Below are 23,685 nucleotides of genomic sequence, written 5' to 3'. Positions count from 1 at the left end.
ATTTTAAAACATGACGTCATACAAATGAAACCGCTAAAGTTGAAAGTTTTCTGTTTCGTGAACCATCGGAATTCGTATGATATTGTATTAAAACTGATTTTTAGAGGTAGGTTTTGTTTTATTTTCTATTGTATTGCATTATTCGCATATTTACTCATACAGCAAGTCAACATGGCGGCTCCTTAGTTACAAAATGTCAACTTTGGATTTGACGGAAGCTTACAAGAAAAACAAGTAAATTAAAAATGGCAAATGTTGGGTTTGAGAATTTAATGAATTAAAAAGTTTTTTTTCTAGCAGTTATTCTCGAAATAACTTACGCAAGCTACATATTTATAAAGATATTTGAGCTTTTTCTAACAGGGAGTAAAAAAAACAGCCACATACACATCATACTCACTCTCGCTTCAGATTTTTAATGACCGTATCTGTCCTATTAGAATCGAAATAATTCATGGAAGCCATAGATTGTTGGAAATTTACACATGGCCTGGGCAGTGATATTCTTTAATTTTATCCCTCGCTAACGCTCATGATAAAATTCGAATATCACGGCCCAGGCCATGTGTAAATTTCCAACAATCTATGGCTTCCATTAATTATTTCTTAAATAAGAAATAACCAAAAATTATGTCTGTAGTTTTTATTGCTGTTCTAGCTTCAATCTTGACAGATGAAAGGTCTTTGACAATGAACCAAAAAGTTTAGTTGAAAAAAGGTACCTTCTACTGATTCATTGAATCAAATTATTCAAAATGTTCAACAGCTAATATTTCAGTGCAGGGTTGTCAAGTATGAAACAACTGGCATTTGCAATCAAAAAGTAAGGAAATTGACAATTTATGAAAAATAGATTAAAAAAAATGTTTTTTGTGTTACCTCTGGAGCCATAACAATCACTTCATTGTAGTATTTTTGTGATTCCTCTATTTCACCAGCAGATCTGTGAGCTCTTGCCAGACCTAGACGAGGTAGATATGTCTTTCTGTTGATAGGAGCCGCCAGGGACGGCTTACTATCTGATGTCTGTGTAGCAGCAGGTGGTGTCTGTGGCTCTGCTTTCTTTTCCTCTGTCTTTTCTGGTGATAAATATGAGAGAATATAGGTTAATGAATCTGAAAAGTGTGTAACTATTTATTTGCATTTCATATAATACATATTCAGTTCCATAGCTTATATTCATTAATCATACTTAGAAGCGACTCAGTTTCTAATAAAAATCTCTTTTCTTTTCCTTCTATTTTGAAATGTAAATATATTTAACAATTAGCAATTAGATAAATAAAGAGAAATATTGATACTTCTTGATATACAAAATAATAAAATGGCTTGCTCAATAAATAAAAATTTATGCCCATCTAATTCCTCATATTTAACTTTTCCAATAATGGATGCAACAGCAAAATCACCATCTTTTCAGCATAGAAATATTTTATCAAAACTTTCAGACCAAACTCTGATATAAAAGGAAGTAAATTTACCAGTCACATATTTTTGTAAATTTTGCATACATCTTTGGCTCATTGAACTATGACTGAAAATTTGAACAAAATAATGCATTTATCTCTTCTTTTTTTTCATAAATACAAATGATTATATCTTTTTCAAAATAGTGAACATTTGTATAGAAAGCACATAAAATCTGCAAGAAATGTTCTTTAATTTGTCTGAAAATCATCAAATCTCCAATTTAAAGTCCATAGATATTTTCTTCTTAAAATACTATATGTTGTTGGTACACCAATTTCCATTTAAATGATGTAATATAATTTTTGAGTCACCAACATTGTTTTTAAGGTTGACATTTTTTTGGGTGAAAAAAAAATACCACAAAACATTGAAATAAGTGTAACAACCTTTTAGACAGTAAAATGTTGATTTTTTAAGTAATTCTTTACAAATGTTCAACTTTTTTTAAACGAATTCACTTATTAATATTCAAACATTTGCATTACCTTAACGATTTTAAATATATATTTCACAAGCAGAAGTGGTTGGCAAAATTTTACCAAAATCTGCGACAGCCTATTTACTGTTCCTTAACCTTAGAAAAATGAAGTTGTGAAATGTGGCAGATGACATACAAATAGGCAAAGATAGTAACCATAATTTTTCAATCCAAATGATGCAAATCAAGATTAAAATGAATCAAACAAAACAAACATGAAAAATGTAAACACACAAACAAGTTCATTCTTCAAGGGAGATAACTCAATCTGTAATGTTTGTTTTTATTTTCTTTCTAAGTGCTGATTTTCTGAGTTATCTACCTTGTTTAGCAGGTTGTGAATGACAAGCAGCAGCAGGCTTACCAACTGTTTTACCAGCAGGAGCTTTGGCAGGAGCAGCCTAGAAACAAAAGAAATTTATTTCAAATATACTAAATGGTTATACTATAGTCCATTTACAAAACTGCTTCAGGTATCAGATATAAAATGAAAACAGAATATTGAACGATTACAGTTATATGTTTTTGGTAGACGGTTTACCAACTGGTAATTGCGCCCTTGTAACTGACTTTTTGGAATTAGTTCATTATATTATTATTAATAATATTTTACTTTAGAAAAAAATCCATTAAATAAAATATATAAGAAATAGAATATTTTTATTGAATATTGATTTTATTCTTTTTGAATGTTTCTGAAGACTAGGTTGAAGGATTGCTATTCTATCAAATATTATTCAAAGCAATTAGGGGGAAAGAATGAATTCCCCCTTCTGGTTTCTAATTACCATTAATCAGTGTGTTTAAAATTAATCGCAGCTAATGATTTGTGTTATCAATAATTAATTTTAATAAATTGCCCAAGCTAATTAAATATCTGCTTGTAAACAGTGCTCATTTATTGGATAATCAAGGCATCTTTTTATATTAATTTTCATAAATGATAGTGAACAATGTTTATTTTATTAACCAATCATATTGAGTGTTTTTACAACACTTTATGATAAAAACCCCATGTTCCCCTGGCAAAAGCATCAAACAGTTTCTATCGGCACTCCTATTAAGATGTCACACTACCAGACAGTACAAGCTTCTGTCCAGGACTACCTGACCTCACTACCGGAGGGACTACAACACACCTACCATACTAGAACAGCACCTACTGCTCAATTCCTTATCTTACACTTTGGTCATACTTCACAAGAAACCAAACAGGAGCCAATGGACTATACAACAAACATCAAACAGGAACCAGTTAGCAACACTACTACTTTAAACCAAGTAACCATTAAAGAAGAACCCATGGATGAAAAGCCAATACTCCAAAACATTAAACAGGAAACAAACATCAAAGAAGAGATTGGAACATCAACCCTTACACCAGCTACCCAGAGTGGTGACAGTGTGTTCTCTAGACTGGGTCAAAGACAAGTAGAACAACTACAACAACAAGACAACTACTCATCCAGAACCAGTAGACCATGCAACTCTAAATACAGAAGACACACCAAGAAGATATCAACTAGACACAGTTCCAACTCTGTACAAGATTTGCGTACATTCTTGAACAGGAAGAAACAGAATGGACCAAAAGACCTTCGTATCAAGTTGAATCAGAAGGTTCCCAAAGATCTACGACAACTTATACCAAAGAGGCTTCCACTTTTAATGGAATCAGTGCATGAAGAATTTGTTAGTTTTTACCACAGATAGACTCTTAATACTACAGATATTGGTAACTTTAGTGCTTAATTTGCATTTGTCATGTTGATTGTTTAAACTGTAGTGCTTGATCTAATGATGTAATTGTTGTGAATTTTGTAATAATATATATATAAATGTGACATTTGTATAAATAAGTATAACTGATTTGTCTTATAAATGGAAGCTACCACTAAATATAATACAATTAAATTTTATCACAACGATATGTTGAAATTAAAATAGCAACACTTTAAGATGTAAACTAAGCAAAAGTTCAAAGTCATTAAACCATAACTGAAGGAACAGGATCAAATAATGTCCATTGTAATAACACATGCTAATATTAATACAACTGCATACCAAATATCATTGACCTACCACTGGTGGTTCCCCATAAACTGACCTAATCACAAACTAATACATGAAAATTAAGCTGAAATTTCAAAGTCAATGGACCATGACTTAGGGGGCAGAGCCAAATATTATCAATGGAAATGAGATGTGCCAATGTTTATACAACTGCATACCAATTATCATTAACTTACCACTAGTGGTTCCCCTGAAACTGAAATAATCACAAACTAATACATGAAAACTAAGCATAAGTTTTAAAGTCAATAGACCATAACTGAGAGGTCAGGACCAAATAATCTCCATGGTAATGAGATGTTCCAAATTCTGATACATCTGCATACCAATTATCATTAACTCACCACTAGTGGTTCCCCATAAACTGACCGAATCACAAACTAATACATAAAAACTAAGTAAAAGTTTTAAAGTCAATCAACCATAACTTAGAGGGCAGCGCCAAATAATCTCCATGGTAATGAGATGTGCCAATACTAATACAACTGCATACCAAATATCTTTGACTTATCACTTGTGGGTCCCCATTTACTAGACCTAATCACAAACTTATACATTGTTGACACTGCTGTCACAGACAACATACCTATATCTCACTTTTGGACTCTGTCAGGAGGGACAAAAATTAAAGGAACTATGTTAACATTCTTTAAATTTGAACACTGGTCAAGAACAACACCACATCTTTACAACAAAACAGTCAACCTTATATTTTATTTATTAAAGAAGATAGCCATCACTGAAACAGCAACTCAACTTAAATAAAATGTCCAGGTGCATTTCAAAGGTGTCTTTTCAATATGTCAAGTAATATATTGTATTGAGTTAAAAAATGTTTCTGATACATTTAGAAGAACGTTCAAATATCTGCCCACAACACAGGGCTGTGTGCATAATTTCAAAACATATTTTAGTTTTTCAATTCAGGTATGTAGTAGACAAAAAACTTAAAAGCACTATTGCATATAGTTGTACTTATTTTCTAGACTCAAAGCAATTTAGAGCTTCACATATTGTAAAGAGACCTGTATATTTTTTCCCAGGAACAATTGTTGACCTCTAATACCCTGTTGCCATCTCACTAGACTTTTACCACAAATCTTTCTTTAGTTATATAAAAACATACATAATTTTATAATTATAAAGGATAATCTTACTACTTTTGCTGGAGTTCCTCTAGCAGCACCTCTTCCTGCAGGAGCACCTGGAAAAATCGATCATTTCAAAAATGATGAAATTATTACTACATTGTATTCACTTTAAACATTATCTTAAATAAAATTAACCTGGCTACGTGTCAGAAAAATTATTACTTTTGTTTTTGAATGTCTAATATGATGAACCTGTACACATAAAAAAATATGCTTTGAATTTAATATTTCAGGTGTTACTTACTGTTAAAGTTAATGTGCTAGTACTACATGCACTGTAAGGTAACCCAACCAATTTGAGACGATTTTTGGATGATGAAATGTCCCCTTGTATAATTTCAAATAACAGAGGCTCCCCGAATTTCTGCATTAGAAAAATTACCCCTTCATAGCATGAGAGTATTTTCCTTTGGATTTTAAGTGAACACATATTGTAGTAACAGAAAATGTGTAAAATGATATGAATGTAAACAACTATATCAAAACCAATAATTTTGTCATGCTAAGAGAAGATTTAGACTGAATTCTTAACTGATACAAAATCTAATACCCTTTGGACAATTTCCAGGTTTTGATTTTACAGTTTCCAAGCAATTGTGTTTTAAACACACAAAAAACATTTTGTCATTTCAAGTTAATACTTTTGCCATTCTGCTACCAATAAACTAGGTAGGAATAAGCAAATTTGTTCACATGATAAATGAGATTTTACATTTTCATCTTGATATCATTATCATCTTACAAATTACTTAACATGACAAGTAACACTATTCATTTAACATATTTCTTAGCTTCTTCATATCTTCAAATAGTATGGTGAAGTGATTTAGGGATATTCAAATTACAACCCTATTGTACAGGAGGATGCAAAATTTAACACTTTTTCCCCACAGCTAAAAAAAAACAAACTAAACAATTGGTATCAGTCAATAAAAGTAATTTTGCAATAATTCTTAATAACCTCTTGCAGCTGGAGTGGCTGGTCCTTTTCCTCTTGCAGCAGGTGTCCCTCTAGCAGCCGGAGCACCCCTGGCTGGAGCACCTCTCCCAGCTGGTGCACCTCTAGCTGGAGCTCCTCTGCCTGCAGGGGTTGGTGCTGCTTTAGTTTTAGATGCCTCTACAGCTTTCTTCTTTTCTTCCTCCTGTTTAATCCTTGCTTGCCACCATGCTTGTCCTGGAGATAAAAACTATAAATTACTTTTATGTTAGTAGTGTTCCCAAAATTTGAATACATGTTCAATGTTGTTTTATAGTGAAAAATATCTCTGATGTATTTCAGATATGTATTTTAAAATTATTTTTCATATGATATCAAAATTCTTCAAATGTATAGGATCTATATTATGGTGTAAAAAAACCCATCCATACATCATTTTAATTATATATTTTGTTAAAATGCACCTGGTCTGTAATTTTAATTATTCCTCTAGCCTTTCATTTCTAAGATGATAAATACATTATCTGTGGCTTGTAACATGAATGTATTTTTGTAATTTTTTACAGGAGCTTTGGAAGATAGTATTTATTTTCATACTAAGAGCTAAAATTGATGCACAATTAAGGAAGACAAATTTAAACTAGAAAATATGTTTCAATAAATAACAAACAAGAATGTGTCCAAAGTACACGGATGCCCCACTCGCACTATCCTTTCCCATGTTCCATGGACCGTGAAATTGGGTAATTATCTAATTTGGCATTAAAATTAGAAAGATCATATCATAAGCAACAAGTGTACTAAGTTTCAAGTTGATTGGACTTCAGCTTCATCAAAAACTACCTTGACCAAAAACTTTAACCTGGACGGACGAACGGAACCACAGACGGATGGACGGACGGACGGACGAACGGAGGCACAGACCAGAAAACATAATGCCCCTCTACTATCGTAGGTGGGGCATAAAAAAAAATGCTCTCTTGTTCATACATACAAAATGTAAATAAAGTAATAAAATAAAGTAATAACAAACCCACTAAGTTTTCAACAGCATTTCCAGATGCAGGTTTGCCTTCCAATTCAATGCTTGATTCATATGATGATTTACAGTCCTTTAGAATTTCTTGTGACTTGTCTCCCGGTGGACAATTCTCATACTGAGCAAATTGTGACAAGCCAAGCAAATACAGGGAATGGGCATTACATGGCTGTATCTGTACTAATTTCTGACAGGTCTAAAAATATACAGGTTTATCACATTTATACTATAAATTAGATTTTGACAGGTCTAAAAGTATACTGGTTTTAAAAAATTTAAACAATAAATGAAATAAGTCAGTTTTCAAATACTCAGCCCATCAGCAATAAATATTTTAGCATTTACATATTTCATCAAATATAATTTTTTCTCTGATAAAAATACTGTTTAATTTTCAAAAATGGTAAAAAAATTTTTGAATCATCTTTTCTTAAAAAAAAGAAAGGCAATTCTCCTAAAAATAATTTCTAGCTATTTAAACTTTATATCTATTAAAAAAAATCCAGATGGACTCTCATGAATATTTTAGCTTATAAGGTTGTTATTAGAGTTAGGGAATAAATTCTGAAATTTCTTTGAGAAACAATGTACCTTTCTAGATAACCTACCTTTTCTTGTAATGTCAATAACTGTTCATTCATAGGCAGTGTAGAGTGGAATATAAGAGAGGATAATCTTTGACATCTCTGTGTGATAAGTTTCTCATTCCCACCATTCTTCATCAGAATCTCTAACAATGTGGCATGTGATTCTAATAATACCCATTCAAACTGTTTATAGGCATCACCTTTGGCAATATTTGGTAAGACTTGAGCTGCAAGTAATGCTGCCCTGCAATTATATATTAGCTTAACTCCTTCATCAAAATCATGCAATAATCTTAAAAGGGTCTTAATAAATCAACAACTTAAATGTCTTTACTAGTCTTATTAAAATTGAATAAATGGTTAAAATACATTTAAATTTATCAACTATGAGCATTTAAAAAATATAATCTGAGTTCTGTTTCTCAGAAACAAATCAAAATAAAACTTTAATTTTAGAGTCTCTTTAAAAAATGCATAGACATAGAAATAGTAGTCTTCTCAAATCGAGTTAATTTGACATTTTTATTTCTTTTTCAATAAACAAATATTATGATAAAGGAAGGTTTATTTTACATAATTATTAGCTTTCTGTGTATTTTATATGGTGTAAAATACAGTGTTTAGTGGCTATCTTCAAGTTCTATGTTTTCTTCCTCAACTACATGGTAGGTAAATTAACCTTTACTAAAAAGTATTTATATGTAAGAATGTAATACATACGTATGAAGAACATCTTTTCCTGAGATACAGTCCTTAATGTCTGCATTCTGTGTAAGGAGACGTCCCAGTTGTACAATGCCTCTTAGTAAATGTACATTATTAGATCTGATAAGATTGTCGGAATGCAATTCTGGAGTTATCTCCCTGTAAAATCAATGTTAATACTATATTTGATTTCTGTTGAAGTATTTCAAGAGTTATATCTCTCTGTAAACTAATATATAACTATAAGATCTTAAAAGATATAGCAAAAAACAAGAATGTGTCCACAGTACACGGATGCCCCACTCGCACTATCATTTTCTATGTTTAGTGGACCATGAAATTGGAATAAATTCTCTAATTTGGCATTAAAATTAGAATGATCTTATCAAAGGGAACATGTATACTAAGTTTCAACTTGATTGGACTTCTACTTCATCAAAAACTATCTTGACCAAAAACTTTAACCTGAAATTTGCACTATCATTTTCTATGTTCAGTGAACCGTAAAATTGGGGTCAAAACTATAATTTGGCATTTAAATTAGAAAGATCATATCATAGGGCACATGTATACTAAGTTTCAAGTTGATTGGACTTCAACTTCATCAAAAACTACCTTGACCAAAAACTTTAACCTGAAATTTGCACTATCATTTTCTATGTTCAGTGAACCGTAAAATTGGGGTCAAAACTATAATTTGGCATTTAAATTAGAAAGATCATATCATAGGGCACATGTATACTATGTTTCAAGTTGATTGGACTTCAACTTCATCAAAAACTACCTTGACCAAAAACTTTAACCTGAAGCGGGACAGACGGACGAACGGACGAACGAACGGACGAACGAACGGACGAACGAACAGACGGACGAACGGACGCACAGACCAGAAAACATAATGCCCCTCTACTATCGTAGGTGGGGCATAAAAAAAATACAAACTAAACTAGATGAACTGAGCAAAATGAAAAAACTCCCCTAGGCCCCACTAGCAATGGTTTTGTTTAGGATTTCATGAGTGAAAAATAAGTTTTTCAGATCAAAAGACAAAACCAAAGTTGCACAATAGCATTGTATGATTTCAGACTCATGAGAACATTCTAACAAATCGTGATAAGATGCATAGAAGGGGGATGCAGTTATAAATCAAAGGTGAGAAAGACTGAAAAGAGCAGTAGTGGATAATTGGTATGAAAAGATGCATAACCCTATCATTATGGACCATCATATTTCAGAAAGCAAGATGTATTCCTAAGATATGTTAAATATTATTCATGAATTACATCCCTGTAAAACAATGTGAGTTATTAAAAATGATCAAGTTGCTGAATGTAAAATGTGATTTACTGTTGATTCATTTATTTTCGTGGGTATTCGATTTTGTGGTTTTGCCAATCTCTGTATGCAATGTCTATTGAAAATATTTTATTCGTTGAACATTTCAATTCGTGGTTCAACTGTTCCCCCGCAACCCACAAAAATTGGTTTCCAATGAAAAATAAGGAATCCACAGTAACTCCTTTGTTACCACAATTTAGAAAATATGCTAAAAGCAGTGTTGATCACCATCATTCAATTAATCAATCATTTGCAAAGGAAAGGATAATTACAGGGCAAATTTTTTTTTTGTAGACTATTTGGTCGTGGTTCTAGAGTTGTCTCATTGGCAATCGTACCACATTCCTTTTTCCAATTTGTTTTTTCAGATATGATCATATTCTCATGCCATACCAACCAGTGATACATACAATTTTAGATATTCTTTGATACTTTGTTTTTATCATCAGTTCTCCTGGTATAAACAACCCATCAATGTAGACACAACACCAATACTGTACCAAATATCCAAGTATTATAATTAATACTTGTACCAAATATCCAAATATAATCAATATTTGTACCAAATATCCAAATATATATAAACACTCTGAATATACACGCCATAAAAAGGCTATAATAAATACCAAAGACTTTGTAACGTGGATAGTCGCACGACAACGCCGATGCTCTATATTTAATAAGAAATAAACATAATTCATATTCATACATATATATATACACATATAATATATAATTCAAACATCAGTTTCAAACAAAAACTCTCAAATAGCTGAATAAACTTTTAACCAGAAGTAAAATTTACCAAGAAAAAAGCGAACTGTTCAGATTGACGGTGTCGTGCTGAATGATTACATGGGCAATAAAATACCGCGAAAATAATTTTGAAGCGGGAAACCTAAACGCCCCCTATGTTACATTGATGAAAACACCCAGGAGAAATTAATTTAAAAATTAGTTTAAACGAATGAAATTACAATTATCCTTTTATTAGTCTTTAGTAATTTACATGAAATTGCTTATGATACGACTTTTTCAGTATTTTTTTTCTTTACCTTGGGTCCCTCTCTGTCATGGCAAATTTAGTATTCTGTGTCAGTAAAGTTTCCATGGCTTCCAACAAGTAACTAACAGCTTCTTTAACTCTAGCTCCTGGACCCTCTTTTTGTAATGCTAAAGCTAATCCCAAATAAAATCTGAAATAATAATAATATTTTAAATTATGCAAAGAAACAAAATGAATTAGATAGTTACTAAACCAGCAATTCAATTTTCAGTTTTTAAGGTAATATGTGAACTAAAGTACCTGTAACTGAAATGAACTTGTTTTTTTTTCATTGTTAAAGGTCATGGTTTTGGTGGATAGTGATATGAAGTCAAATTTTCAGGAATTTTGGAGGTGTTTCTCAACATATAAAAAAAATTAAAGTTTCTCGCACATGAAGTTGGTGTTTGACAGATCTGAATAGTGTTCACACATTACAACTTAACACTGTCAAGCTGTTGACGAAAAAATGGAGCTTAGTTGTTAAGTAGTTTTTTGGAAATGTGATAAAATGTTTGTCGGACAAGTGACGGTCTGACAAACAGATAAACAAGGTGATGCAATATAGCCCACATTTCTATAGAGTCTAAAATAGGCAGTAGTTCCTTTTCACTAGCTAATTTTGTCCAATAGATGACTTGGTGGAAAAAAATGGTTCTCAATAAGACAGACCTAAATATTGTGGAGATAGACCAAACAATGTTTGCATAACAATAATTTTTTACTTTGATATCAAATGGTTTATGTTCCAATGTTAAAAACTACAAAAAACATTTTATTTCCTTCAAAGGTTGACAAACTTGCAAATGGTATATTTTCCAATAACGAACCTTCCCATTTGGTAGTTAGGGTTCCAATTCAAGGTCACCTCTAATCTCTTTGCAGCTTCACTAAAATTACCCTGTATCACTAAGAGACGACCAACATGGAAATTAAACACTGCCTTTGCTTCATCTATTACTAATGCATCCATGTATTTCAGATAAGCTTGTCCCAGGGGATTCTCTTCATCTGTGGCCTTCTGTGCTGCCATACCTTCCTAAAAAATATGCCATTTATAGGAAAATCATTTCTAAAACTTTTCAATTATACTTTTTTTTTACATTTTCCCCAAATCAAGGGTTTTCCTTGCTCCCCAAATAATTTTTAAATCAGTAGCTTTGATGGTAGTGTGGCTCCTTCATTTAATGGGAATAAGATGCAGTAATAATGAAGCAACTGTATACCCAATTTTACTGACAAACTAAGATAGTTTTTAAATATAAATTCAAGTAGAAAATGAAACCATTAGATTGATCAGAACCAGCACACTACTAAAAATGCTCAGCATTCAAATAATTCGTTTGTTCTATATTTACTTATTCCATTTTTCCCCCTAAAGTTTACTGAGTTAAAGTTTTCAAAATTAGATGGGTTTAGATTTTTTTTATCTAATTTTTTAATACTTTATACTGTAAATTCAGAAATTATTGCCAACTTTTCATTAATGCAAATATTGGGTCAGTTTCTGAATTATAAAAAACTCACATTCTGATAACTGAAACATAGCCATGTATTCAGATTTTTTAAAAATTTCAAAAATCCCAATAATAAATGCATGCAATAAATTCTGAATTACCAGTAAGTAAAGTATGTCTAATTTGGCATCATATCTACAAACCTGAGATGCTTGCTTAGATTTCCATGCGAATAAACCCATAACACGATCTGCCTGGACACTCTGACCATTTTCTATCAGATGATGATATTCCTGATCAATAGCTTTCAGTTGTAAAGCAATTGGTGCTGATGAAGCATCAACTCCTCTCAGTTTACAGATAGCTGCACATTCCTCATCCCTTGAACTCTCCTTGGCGTCAAGATTAAACGAAGGTAGAGCTTCGTGCTCCTGGAATAGAAAATTATGACTGATTAAAACTTAACACCTGTCTTATGATTCTAATATGTTAAACAATATACATTTGTGCATAATGGTTAGTATTGTCTATCTGGTATTCTCCAATGGAACATTTGTATAAACACATAAACTCAACCCAATGTTTATAGTACTTAGATCTTCAAGCAACTAGTCAGATAATTTTTTCTTTCGTTAAAAGATATTTGAAAAAAATAAGAAACTCAGATCAAATTTCTTATACAAAGGTCTAACTCTATAATCTTATAAATTTGTTCACAGGTTAATTGATTTTTATTTTAGCCCATCATTTTCATACACATCATATTAAAACCAATAAAAATATGACTTGTGAGTTGCAATGAAGTATTTAAAAACATGGAATATTTCCATTGTAGATTCAAAAACACTAGCAAAGCACTAATTCTTTATAAGTAATATTTAGACAACCCATTTGGGGTAATTTTATAACTTTTTCTTTGGCAGATAAGAGCTACCAACCACCAGAAATTTATCTTTTGATGAAACCATATTAAAGAAAACCTGGATGAATTCATTCATGCATGTACCTCTTTTTTCTGACCAAATAAATCTTCACAGTAGTATTTTTCTTCTAATATTTTTCCTAACTGTAAATGTAGATTAGGATCTTTAGGTTTTAACTTAATAGCTGATGCAATGCAGTGAGAAGCTCTTTGTAGATAATCAAGTGGAGTACAACCGTCATCATACTGTTTAGACTCACCTAAAATACAAAAAAAAAATATTATCAGAAAAACAATTTGACAAAAAAATGCAATTTTCTTTAACCATTCCTATTTTGAATTTTTAAACTTTATTTCATGCAGTTTGTTCTATTCTTAAACACTTTTGTAACAGGTCCTTTAATTTCAAATCCTATTATTTGTAATTTTAATATCTACTATTATTATCTGTCATAATCATCAATCTTGAATACCAGCATCTAAAATACATGTAGGAGCGACCAGTGTGATTGGCTGTTCAAGTGTATAAAATTTAGGCTTAACCTAGCTAGCAATTAGAATGGCAGTATTTCAAGTTGAATATAAAAAAAACTCAGATTTAGTTAGAATGTTTTGAATATGTTTTGCCTTTAGTTCTATCTTATTTAGTGTCAATGACTCCTCTATTTAAAATTTACATTATGATAGGTGAGCTGTATTTTCGAAGAAGGTACTTGGAACATTCAACATAGCCATGGAGATAGAGTGGTGACAAAAAATGAATGAAAGTGCCCATACAGAATGTCTGCTAACACCTTCAAATAGTAAAACTATACCAACCTGGTTTAGGTAAACTTTTATAATACTCCTGTATAAACTCTTCACCACCTTTCTTTAGATCATCAAGATCATCAAAACATTGCTGCATTTGTTTCTCCCATTTACGAACCTAAATAACCATTTTGAATTGTCATAAAGGCTTAGCCTCAACTGTTTGTGAAACACTGCTTTAGTGATTGGTAACACTTATATCTTTTTGATAAATGTTATATTTTAATTTTTTTCAGTTTCATGAAAAGAATGATACCTTTTTCGTAGAACAGTTTTGACAGAACATATTTAAGATTATTCAAATACAGATATGTAATGTTTGTGGTCAAAATTCCTTTTATGAGTTTAAACAAAAAAATATGTCACTTTAATATGCAACACAAAATCCCTAAATAATATTTCGGTAGAACCCCACATGAAAATAAATTATATCTACATGTGCAGTATTCTTTATTCATAATTACCTGAACAGTATGATTAAGAGGAGCTGTCACATCCTTGAACTTGTCTTTTACATCCTAAAAATATGCAATATTCTGTGAATTCAAGCGTGATTTTACCGATATTATTTTTATAAGTCAGTTGACTTTTAGATGAAAACATATAATTTGATAAATAAATAGAACATAAAAAGTGCCATCCACAATCTTCGAAAATTGTAATATAAAAATAAATCAACCAACAGAATTCTGTTGAATAAGGTCAATTTTATAGCCTTTCAAATATGTGAAAAAAAGCTCATAAATAGGTTGAATTTAAATTTTATACTGTAAAGAAAACATTTCTGTTCATTCATGTCAATGCAATAGTGAAAACAAATCTTTCTGAAGTTCTAACTTAAGGTAGCACAATACAAAGATTTTTCATCCCCAATCAGACATCTTTAAACTGATGTAATTCCACTCATCTTTCTTTAAATTTTATAAATGAGGTACCAAAAGAAAGAAGAAGGATTAATCTTTCAAATTGTGATAATTTCATTATGACATAATTATTACATAATTAATTGTTATGTAATTAGTTGCCATATTGTGATGTCCATACTTGAATGAATTTAGCTTCTTTGTTATTCATAGCATCCCAAAATACTTTATAGATTCTTGTACAACACAGTTTGACCTCCAAAACTGTGTCTCAGATTTTTCCTATTGTATTTTATTCTCTCATAAATCTTCAATGAAGTTTGCAACATCAATTCATACGAGACCACTAAATTCAATTGGGTATAAAATTTGTTCTATTGATGTTTTTAGAAATCTGAGACACAGTTTTGGAGGTCAAGCTGTGTTGTACAAGAATCTATAAAATATTTTGGGATGCTATAAAGAATAAAGACGCTAAATTCATTCAAGTGTGGACATTACAATATAGCAACTAATTACATAATAATTAGTTATGTAATAATTATTTCATAATGAAATTATCACAATTTGAAAGATTAATCTTTCTTCTTTCTTTTGGTACCTCATTTATAAAATATAAAGAAGGATGAAATGAATTACATCAGTTTAAAGTTGTCTGATTGGATGTGAAAAAATCTTTGTATTGTGCTACCTTAAGTGAAAAAAAATCAACAAAACTTGAAATAAGGTTTAGCGTAATTTTTTTTTTTACATTAATATAAAAATGAGATTTTAAAGGTACAGGAGAACTGAAAATAATCATAAAAACATAGGATATTATTTTAAAAGCAGATAACTTTGATACGGTTATGAGTCATGCATTTATTCACCAATATTTTGAATCAAATGTCATAATTATTTAAAATAGAACTGAACCTTCAGTCTGAATGCTTGTAAAAAAAACAAAGATAACTTACTAGTGGTTTTGGTGTAACATTAGTTTTATCGATAATACTTCCTAATTCTGAATATTTCTTTGTCTCACTAGTTCCTGTAGGGAAAAAAATAGAGAACTTTTATTTATGTCTTCATTTTATCAAATTAATCAAATGTTAAGAAAAGTAAGCTTATTATGTATTATACTTCTTAAACATGTCAAAAAGCATAGATGTAAAGTGTCAGTTGGAAATTCTAACATTTTACTCTGTGAAAAAGGGGAATATTTTGCAATTTACACTTGTGGTTAAATCATTTATTCATAAATACATGTACAATTTGAATAGGAAATTATGTTTTATGTTTTTTTTGCAAAATCCTGATTTTTTTTTTAATTACTTAATAAAATTATGCTGAATACCTCCATATGTAAGAGGAATGCAAGACTGAGCATTTGCCATTTTCTTATCCAGATCATAATCCACAATTCTCCATTCTCCAGTCAATGGTATTCCACTAAGAGGGTCTATTTTAGATGTACGAGTAAATGCATCAATATTTGGTGCTGAATATGTATGTTTTTCGTCATTTGCTTTGATAGTTATAGGTCTGTATAATGGACTCAGCGATATTGGACATTCATATTGCTGTGCTAAATTATCATCTGTTATCTTGACATATCTGGGTAGTGGCTTCCTTATAATATCTAAACTGTAAGTCTGAGTGGAAAAAAATATAGTATGAAACTAAACAATATATACGTAGGAATATTGAATTGAATCTGAATTTTCAAATTGAGTACTAGTATAAATATGTTATATTACAGACAACAGCCATTGACATCAGGCGAAAACCCAGTTGAAATAGAACAAAATAATCGAAGCTCTTTGTTAGAGAAGGCGATAAATGCTTACTGTAATGTTTACTATAGTAACACAAATTTTAAAAGTTAATAGAAACAAATAAAATGACAATTTTCTTCTCAATTACAAAGTGTTTTATCTTAATAACACCATTTGCATAATTTTTCAATTTATCTTTTACATAGTTAAGCAGAACAATTAGATATCAAGTCAACGACAAGGGTATTTATCAAGTTGGATGTAGAAAATGCATAACCTCCAATTTTTTTTTTAAATTACCACGGACGGAGAACATATCAATCTATTAGTTCAGTAATTTTTGTGTCTGCCCTTCCGTTATGTGACTCAAGAAAAAATTCCAAAAAATGGGTAACAATTGTATCGAAAAGAGAAAATGGAGTGCACCTTTTTATGTTAGGGCGTGTTTGAGTTGAATATTTTGTCTTGAAAACATACATTTTTAGTCTGCCCTTCCATGAAATATTTAATTAGAATTTTTTTGAAATGTTTATGAATTTTTGAAAAATTCCACCTGACAACCGATCAGACAATAGATTTAAGTTGAATCAATGCAGGCAAAATCATTAACTGATGCTTATTAGCTAGTAGATACATTTGTCTTTAAAATACAACTGACATATAAAGATCTTAATGGTGCTATGTGGATAAATTTATCAGTTTTCGAGGGCAAAATTGGCAGCACGTCATCCCAACAATGGCTTCCATTTCTACGATAGTGAAAATGAACTGGCGTAATAGGGAGATAATTTTGACGAAGTAGAATCCTGACTGACATAAATCATGTACTGTCAGTCTTTCTTAACACTTGTAAATGGTAAACAAATCACAAAAACATCTTGCTTGATATTAATCCTATCAATTTTTGTTTTCTAAAAATGGCCTAAGCACAAAGAATAACGTAGCAAATGATAATATCAACAATTTCAAGTACATGAATTTAAACATAACAAAATGATTCAGTAATTTTAACATTAGGTTCAAAATTTTTTTTTTCTTCTTTAAACATATCTCTTGAAAGTTTTTACTTGTTAACAATGAAATAATTGTCAATGGTTTTTGGTAGAATTTTAGTATACCTGTTTGTTAGATCCATCAGCTGATGTAACTTCTATCTGGAGATTTGTCTCCCCGACATTGAGAGGTGTAGATGTCCCTGGTTTTTCTTTACATACAAGAACTTCATTTTTGGGATCAGGTGCAATAGGTGTTACTGTCACCTTGTCTGAATTGCAGGGTAATAAACCTAAAGTATTCAACAAATAAAGAAGTAACTTATTTTTTTTTTCAAATGCAGCTTCTATTGTGACTCCACTAAGCGTCAAACAACTTTCAGAAAAATAACAGATGACTCATATGGTTTATCTCCAGTTTTAAGTGAAGAAAGTGAAGCATTATCAAGACTATTTCTCAACTAATTCAATATATACATTAGGTGAAATTACAATACTAAAATTTATGGTATACACGTACATGTAGGCAAATAAAGTTTATCTTGAGATTGACTTGTTGGCTGCCAAAAGGAATCCATCTGCCACTTACTTCCATGATAATAACATAACTAAGAGTCTTTCCTTTTAATTTTTTCATGAATTCCCTTACATACTTGTTTATTTAATGTCTTTTATATGGGAAAGAACTAATAAAAAAACAACTATCATGAACATGATGAAGGTACAATCAAAATAAGATGTCATTGACCATAAATCTAATCTTAAAAAATATACTGGACAGTATCTAATCTTGAAAAAATATACTGGATATTATTTTATCTTGAAAAGTAAACTGGATGGTTATCAATTTTTTTGTATAGCAATTGCATAATTTTCATATTTTCTGGGAAATAATAAAGGCAGATTTTAATACTTTACTTACAAGAATATTCAAATACATTGTCAGAAAATTCTGGTGATAAGTCTCCATCTGATAACTTTAGATCACTCAATGTAGCATCTTTTGCAGATAATCTTTTGGCATGTATAAAATAATTCTTTATGGTACAATCTTCAGAAGTGACTTCTATCTTAATATCAGTGATTTGACCTTCTTTAAGAGGAACATCCTTGCCACCATCACTTCCCTGTCAACAAATCAATAACAAAAATAACAGTTAACGCTGTACCATTTAGATATCAAAATATTATTTTAATTGCAAGACAGAACCAGATGCTCCACAGGGTGCAGCTTTATACAACCGCAGAGGTAGAACCCTGAACAGTTGGGGCAAGTATGGACACAACATTCAAGCTGATACAGCTCTGAATTGGGATTGTGATTAAATAGTTGACACAGCAAAGGTTTCTGACTCAGAATGAATGTGGTCTGATGAACTTAAAAAAAAATCTTTTGCTTTTGAGCAATACACTATGCTGTTGAATACAATGTATATAAATCCCCTAAAAAAAAATTTGCGGTCGTATAAAAACCAAAATGACAAAATAAAAGTAAAATTTTGGTTCTGTTGTTACGGAGTTTAGTTGTGATGTTATGACGTCATATTCAATGCAAACAAAGAAATGCTATCATCAGGTAACATTTTTTCATATCAAAGAATTACTAAAAATGAAATTGATATGTACAGTGTTCCTTCTTACATGTCTTATATTTTACAAGACTAATAAATATATATTTTACTCAAAAAGGAAGTAGATTTCTGTACAGATGCGGGATAATAATAAAGTTAATGATTTTGAGTTCATTAGGGCCGAGTTCACTTGAAACAATTCAAACTGTCAAGTTTACTTTACTTACTCAGGTTTCAACAATACGATTTTACTTGAACCACTCGAGTTAACCCCTGGTACTGAGATCTGGTTCCAACTCTCACCAAGCCAAGGTGAAACTCAAGAAACTCTTGAATGACGTCAAACCAATGAGAATATTTATTTTTTATGCTTTGTCAGGGCCTTTACCCTAGAGTATCCTAGTATCCAGTGCGTCGATGTAAGGCGTCAAAGAAAAAAAATATAATAGCCTTTCAAGATGTCATAATTATTTGGACAATCGTAATAGGGGACTTCGTCCCATTATAAAGAATTTAATAAACTTAACAGCAAAATTTTGGGGTAAAGTTAAATCTTTTTCCCTATTTATTTCAGGCAGCATGTCAACTATGTCGCTGTCATGTAAAATTGGCACCATCATGTTTAGGGTTGAAAATTTTAGTACCATTGCAAACTCTATCCTACATGTCAACTCATACTACTAAAAGTCAACTAACACCAATGCAGTCTTCATGACAAGTGGCAGCCCACATTAAGGTACAGTATTCGACAATCGATTGATTCGACAAGAGTTGATTTTTCTTTCAGGTTTTTGTTCAATTCAATTAAAAAGAATGAATTGAATAGACACATTAACGATCGATTTATTCAACAAATCTTTAATGATAGATACGATCGATAACAATTGAACATTGTTTGTAGATTCAATCAACTCAATTTATTAATGATGGATACTCGATCGTAACGATTGATACGATCGATAACGATTGAACATTGTTTGTCGATTCAATCAACTCAAATCAATACATACGTGTTATGACAAAGACTCGATCGATACGATCGATAACGATTGAACGTCAAATGTCAAATCAATCAACTCAATGTGTTTTGATGAAGACTCGATCGTAACGATCGATACGATCGATAATGATTGAACGTCATATGTCGAATCAATCAACTCATTGTATTTTGATGAAGACTCGATCGTAACGATCGATAACGATTGAATGTCAAATGTCGAATCAATCAACTCAATGGGTTTTCATGCCGGAAGACTCGATTGAACGCCATATATGGAATCAATTAACTCAATTTGTTAATGGTAACTACTTCATAAATTTTATTAATAAAGATTTAAAAAAATAATTTGTATTCAGCACTGATGGAGATAAACTCTATGAAAATAATATATGTCAGAATGGGTACGGAGATATTTTAATATAGTGAACATAAATTGTACACACAATTGAAAAATATACAAAAGTTGAAGCATAGGAATTTGCTGTTTCAAAGACTTTTAACATTGATAAAACATTTTTAACATTAATTCAAGATTGAAGAAGTTTTATAGCAACAGTTTTAGGAGATAAAAATATGAATGTGACAAAAATGTGTATCGTAGTAGCCAGTTTATGACAGTAGTATATATAGATCATTAAAATGAAGAAACTGAAGTGAGTAAACAAACATGATTTTTTTTTTAAAATTATTATTAAATGAATATTAGAGGAAAGAGACTTCAATGTTCCTGCTTGTGCTGTAGTATGTAAATATATGCTGGCTTAATTGCGCATATACATTTTTTTATAGCTGTATTAAATATGAGCCATCTAGCTAGCGTCGTAGACTTTGTTTATGTGCCTTCAATCACCGTAGGCTGTGTCAATTTATTGATTAGCACCGAAGTCTATGTTGTTGTGTCAGACTCAGGTTAGGGTTGGAGTAGGAACATATATATTACTGTATACTGTTCCCAGGTTGGAGTTTGGGTGACAGTAAGACTGTAATACATACGACTTTTAGCGCCGTAGGCTGTGTCAATATGCCGCCTAGCGCCGTAGGCTATGTTATTGTATCAGACGTAGGTTATGGTTAAAGTAAGATTATAGTAAGACTGTATTAAATATGCCTTCTACCGCCATAGACTGTGTTTATATGTCACCGAGCGGTACCGTAGGCTATGCTATTGTGTTAGACCCAGCTGGTTAGGGTTAGATTTAGAATTATAGTAAGACTGTAATAAATATGCCTTCTAGCGTCGTAGGCTGTGTAAATATGACACTTAGGGAGCGTATACTATTTTATTGTGTCATACTCAGGTTGGGGTTAGAGTTGGGGTTATAGTAAGAATGTATCAAATATAAACCATCTAGCGTCGTAGACTGTGTTGATGTGCCTTAATTCTAGCACCGTAGGCTGTGTCAATAAATCGCCCGGCACCGAAGTCTATGTTATTGTGTCAGAATAAGGTTAGGGTTAGAGTAAGGGTGACAGTAAAACTGTCTTAAATATGCATTCTACCGCCGTAGTCTTTAAATTGGTCAACTGTGGCCCAATCGTAACGATTGAATACGATCGATACAATTGTGCAACGTTTAAAATGTAAAAAGATATAGAGTTGATTAAATTGATCAACTGTGGCACAATCGTAACGATTGGATACGATCGTGCAACATTTAAAATATAAAAAAAAATAGAGTTGACTGAGTTGATTAAATTGATCAACTGTGGCACAATCGTAACGATTGAATACGATCGATACGATCGTGCAATGTTTAAAATATGAAAAAAGAGTTGACTGAGTTGATTGAATTGATTAACTGTTGCACAATCGTAACGATTGAACACGATCGATACGATCGTGCAACGTTTAAAATATAAAAAAAATAGAGTTGACTGAGTTGATTAAATTGATCAACTGTGGCACAATCGTAACGATTGAATACGATCGATACGATCGTGCAATGTTTAAAATGTGAAAATAGTGTTGACTGAGTTGAATAAATTGATCAACTGTGGCACAATCGTAACGATTGAATACGATCGATACGATCGTGCAATGTTTAAAATGTGAAAATAGCGTTGACTGAGTTGAATAAATTGATCAACTATTGCACAATCGTAACGATTGAATACGATCGATACGATCGGGCAACGTTTAAAATATAAAAAAAATAGAGTTGACAGAGTTGATTAAATTGATCAACTATGGCACAATCGTAACGATTGAATACGATCGATACGATTGTGCAACATTTAAAATGTAAAAAAAAATAGAGTTGACTGAGTTGATTATATTGATCAACTGTGGCACAATCGTAATGATAGAATACTATCGATACGATCGTGCAAGGTTTAAAATGTAAAAAAAAAAAATAGAGTTGACCGAGTTGATTATATTGATCAACTGTGGCACAATCGTAAAGATTGAATACGATCGTGCAACGTTTAAAATGTGAAAAAATAGAGTTGACAGAGTTGATTAAATTGATCAACTGTGGCACAATCGTAACGATTGAATACGATCGATACGATCGTGCAACGTTTAAAATATGAAAATAGAGTTGACTGAGTTGATTATATTGATCAACTGTGGCACAATCGTAACGATTGAATACGATCGATTCTGATCGTGTAGGGTTTGAAAGAGAATAGAGTTGACTTAGTTGATTATATTGATCAACTGTGGCACAATCGTAACGATTGAATACGATAGATACGATCGTGCAGAGTTAGAAAAAGAATAAAATTTATCATAATAAAAGCACAGTTGACTGAGTTGATATGTCCTGACATGAATGAAGTATGTTAATTTGGTACAACAATTGATTGAATCGACAAACTGATACGATCGAGTACAGTTGACAAGATAATTATACTACAAAATAAAACATGTCGAATCAATCGATTGTCGAATACTGTACCTGTCTCGCAGCCCAGGCAGGTAAAATTGCTCTCGGGCCTGTAAAAATCAGACCTACAGGCCAACAGAATCTACCTAAAAATTTTCAAAAATTGAGCTGCAGGCCTGTAGATTTAGCAGTTCAGCGTGAAGACTGCCAATGTTAACTTGAAATGCTGAAAGCTTGTACTATTGCGAGCTTGACTGTAACTTTAAAAATACAATGACAATTTACAAAGTATATGAATGTTTTAAAAATAATGTTTGCAAATTTTATTTGTTTTAATAATCTGTAAGTTGGTGCGAGTTTGAAATGGCAAGAGTTTGCAGACAGTGGTGTGACTTGACATTGGTACAATATGACCCAGAGCCTGCAGAGGGCCAGACACTTTTAATTTCTTACAGAAATGCAATATGATGCACCCGTATCACTCGTGAGAGGGTCGACATGAATTTTCTCCACATTGCTCGCTAGGGTCACATTATATTCTGTTGTGTCTTTATGAAACGCAGGTGTCAATTTTCCGGGCTTTATGACTAGTTTATCCAAGTTGCAGTCGTCCATCTTGAAACCTAGGACGCTAATTTAGAGATTAACTTTATGAACAT

The 23,685-nt window shown here is 31.5% G+C and overlaps 1 protein-coding gene across 3 annotated transcripts in view; it reads right to left on the bottom strand.

Annotated features, from left to right (window-relative positions):
• Positions 1–23,685, bottom strand: part of LOC143067930 (uncharacterized) — a 29,066-nt gene extending 5,381 nt beyond the window's left edge. Inside the window, exons 1-18 of one of the 3 annotated variants that reach the window (XM_076241556.1) lie at positions 23,480–23,685; positions 18,547–18,751; positions 17,751–17,917; positions 16,212–16,509; positions 15,832–15,905; positions 14,477–14,530; positions 14,022–14,130; positions 13,287–13,462; positions 12,484–12,711; positions 11,654–11,862; positions 10,834–10,974; positions 8,456–8,599; positions 7,757–7,979; positions 7,147–7,344; positions 6,134–6,359; positions 5,179–5,225; positions 2,313–2,349; positions 880–1,079 (exon numbers count right to left, since the gene is read on the bottom strand). In XM_076241556.1, the coding sequence (XP_076097671.1) occupies positions 880–1,079; positions 2,313–2,349; positions 5,179–5,225; positions 6,134–6,359; positions 7,147–7,344; positions 7,757–7,979; positions 8,456–8,599; positions 10,834–10,974; positions 11,654–11,862; positions 12,484–12,711; positions 13,287–13,462; positions 14,022–14,130; positions 14,477–14,530; positions 15,832–15,905; positions 16,212–16,509; positions 17,751–17,917; positions 18,547–18,751; positions 23,480–23,641 (2,898 nt within the window). In that variant the 5' untranslated portion in view covers positions 23,642–23,685. Of the gene's footprint in view, positions 1–879; positions 1,080–2,270; positions 2,350–5,178; positions 5,226–6,133; positions 6,360–7,142; positions 7,345–7,756; positions 7,980–8,455; positions 8,600–10,833; positions 10,975–11,653; positions 11,863–12,483; positions 12,712–13,286; positions 13,463–14,021; positions 14,131–14,476; positions 14,531–15,831; positions 15,906–16,211; positions 16,510–17,750; positions 17,918–18,546; positions 18,752–23,479 lie in introns of all 3 variants that reach the window. The other 2 variants (XM_076241554.1, XM_076241555.1) reach the window with 2 other exon arrangements.

Source organism: Mytilus galloprovincialis, chromosome 3 (genome assembly GCF_965363235.1).
Source record: "Mytilus galloprovincialis chromosome 3, xbMytGall1.hap1.1, whole genome shotgun sequence".
Classification (NCBI taxonomy): Eukaryota; Metazoa; Mollusca; class Bivalvia; order Mytilida; family Mytilidae; genus Mytilus; species Mytilus galloprovincialis.
The sequence above is the reverse complement of the archived record's forward strand: the minus strand, read 5'-3'. Positions and strand labels throughout refer to the sequence as shown.